Source organism: Penaeus vannamei, unplaced genomic scaffold, assembly GCF_042767895.1.
Source record: "Penaeus vannamei isolate JL-2024 unplaced genomic scaffold, ASM4276789v1 unanchor4383, whole genome shotgun sequence".
In the NCBI taxonomy this organism is placed as follows: Eukaryota; Metazoa; Arthropoda; class Malacostraca; order Decapoda; family Penaeidae; genus Penaeus; species Penaeus vannamei.
In genome coordinates, this window is record NW_027217363.1 from 7,501 (window position 1) to 10,000 (window position 2,500).

The 2,500-nt window shown below is 36.8% G+C and overlaps 1 protein-coding gene across 1 annotated transcript in view; it reads left to right on the top strand.

The window, feature by feature from the left end:
- Non2 (upstream activation factor subunit spp27 homolog Non2) overlaps positions 1 to 2,500 on the top strand; it is a gene marked incomplete at its 5' end in the record, with an annotated part of 3,244 nt that overhangs the window by 270 nt on the left and 474 nt on the right. Inside the window, 3 exon segments of the mRNA XM_070120295.1 lie at positions 354 to 482; positions 785 to 1,010; positions 1,907 to 2,500. The exon segment at positions 1,907 to 2,500 is cut by the window's right edge and continues 474 nt beyond it. Coding sequence (XP_069976396.1) covers positions 354 to 482; positions 785 to 1,010; positions 1,907 to 1,974 — 423 coding nt within the window.

The window sequence follows — 2,500 nt, forward strand, 5'->3', positions numbered from 1 at the left end:
TATTCTTTTATTTATCGGTTTATTACCATTTCCTTTGTTTATTTTCTGGTTTTACTAATGAGTTTTTTATTTGTTTAACCCATTCATTTTTAATTTTCTCTGGACTGTAAAGTTAATGACTTTTTCAGTAATTATGAAGCGAGTGTTGAAAAGTATCTAATAATATAAGCATTATTTCTTTTTCTGCCGCTATTATTTATTTGAAACATATAGTTTCTGATTTGAGAATCCACATATTTTTCTATAGGTTTAAGAAACAAGAGAGAAGTTTGAACATTTTAGGAAATTACAGAAAGTGACCTTAACTTAGGCATTACAGATCCTTCGGAAACTAACTTTTATCCATCTTGCAGGACAAAGCAGGTGATGATGATGACTACGAGCCTGGTGCGAAGAAGCCCAGGAAGCCCAAGGCCAGCCCCAAAAAGAGGCGCGCTTCTGATGATGACGACTCGGACGAAGAGTGGGGCAAGAGGAAGAGGGTTAGTATAGCTTTGTTTATTTGCCTGTTGATTTCATCAGCAATATGGCTGTCTTGATTATCTGTTTGTCTATTCTGCTTGATGAAATACCCCGGCCATACACCAATTGATCTTAAATATCAAGCTGAGAAGGATGAAATTGCAGCATTTTATCCTTTTTAAAACTGCGAAACCTCATTATTTATCTGTGACATAGTCTCCTATTTTGTCTCGTCTTCTGTTTATACTTGCATTATTTTGTTACACTTGATTATGTCTCCTGGTACTTCCAAATACTAATGGACTGCACAAATGCGTCACAGCAGAGTCCAGCTAAGAAGGGAGGTGGAGGAGGTGGGCGCGGCAAGAAGTCTGCCTTCACAAAGTCTTTCAAATTGTCTCCCGAACTCGCCGATGTTGTTGGAGCTGATGTAATGCCCCGTCATGAAGTAGTCAAGAAATTGTGGGCTGTTATCAAGGAGAGGGAACTGCAGGACCCTAAAAATAAGCAATATGCTATCTGTGATGATCAGCTCTTGAAAGTGTTCGGTAAGTAGGGATTCCTCCTTTGAGCTCTGGTGGTGTTCGTCTCGGACATTTTGAGCCCCTTGCTCGTAAATTTATGTGCTCGTCTTGCTTGGGGCGTATTTAGATGTGCATCCTTTATATAAGAATTTAAAGGCTTCTTACTATTGTTGAATACACGTGCTTATTAAAGCTTGTGTAACATTATATAATATAGATAAGTGACATATAAAATTCAAGCCCATGGTGATTGCGATAGTTGTTGAATTGTTTAAGGTTAACATATATAAAGATTATTAATTATCACTCTAAGTAAGATTTTGGCTTATACTCACTCTCTCACACTCTCTCTCTCTCTCTCGCTCTCGCTCTCACTCTCACTCTCACTCTCACTCTCACTCTCACTCTCACTCTCACTCTCACTCTCTCTCTGATGCACAAACCCACTGACACACACATCTTTATGAACCAAACAACATTGGAAAAATAAAGGCATTATTTATGTATGAATGATAATGGTACATGAAAATAATTGTAGGTGAAGATTTGGAAGCCTTCAAAATTTTTATTTTTATTTAAATTTTTCAGTGCTTTCTCCGCTAAAGTCAGATGCTCAGTGATTATATAAATCTTGGCGGCTAAAGGCAATGACAGAATGCAGCCAGGTTTTAGGGGATGTGGGGAATTTTGAATATCCTTAGGGTTTTATTTTTAACAACTCTGTACAGAGATGCAGAGTACAAAAGAAATTGAAAAGCCTTTTGATGTTGTGCTAGGAATCTGTTGTAGAATACAAAGATATTTTTAATTTTCATCTATCTTGTGCAAGTTGTGTGTGTATATACAAGTTTATATGTATGTGTTTGTTTATGTAAATGAATTCATGAATAATTAATTCCAATGACCTCTCTCCCTTGCAGGTGTAAAGCGCTTCCGTACATTTGGCATGATGAAACACCTGAAGGAGCATTTCCTCGAGGCAGCTTAAGATTACTCCTCCTCCTAGGGACCTTTGTCAGCCTGCAATGCCTAGCACACGTGGCAGTTGACCATCCTGTAGCTGCCAGGCGTTTGGCCGTTCTCACAACCAGACCTGCTTAGTTGGAAACCCTCACAACTTAAGTTTTTTTATTTATTTATTAAATTTTTTTGATTTCTCTGAATAATTTATTGATGTCTTTATTTCATTCGGCATAAAACTGACCAGAAATGAAGGTCAGTCATGTGCTAAAAATTAAGTGGAAAAATTATGATGATATTCTTTCGTGTAACAGAGAATTATTTTTTTTCCCTTGTTTCCTTGTAATCTCACTAGGGTTAGTGAGGAAGGTGTATTGTTTACGTACTGTATATTCTGTGAAGAGGGTCTAACTCTTCTTCCTAAGCATTGTTTGGTGTGTGCCTTTTGTATCTTATTGTCATCAGTGGAATATGCATTAGTGGATGTGCTTGTAAAAAGAAAAAAAAAATCTTTTTTTTACTTGGATTTTTTTTTTTATTACAGTTTAACGTCT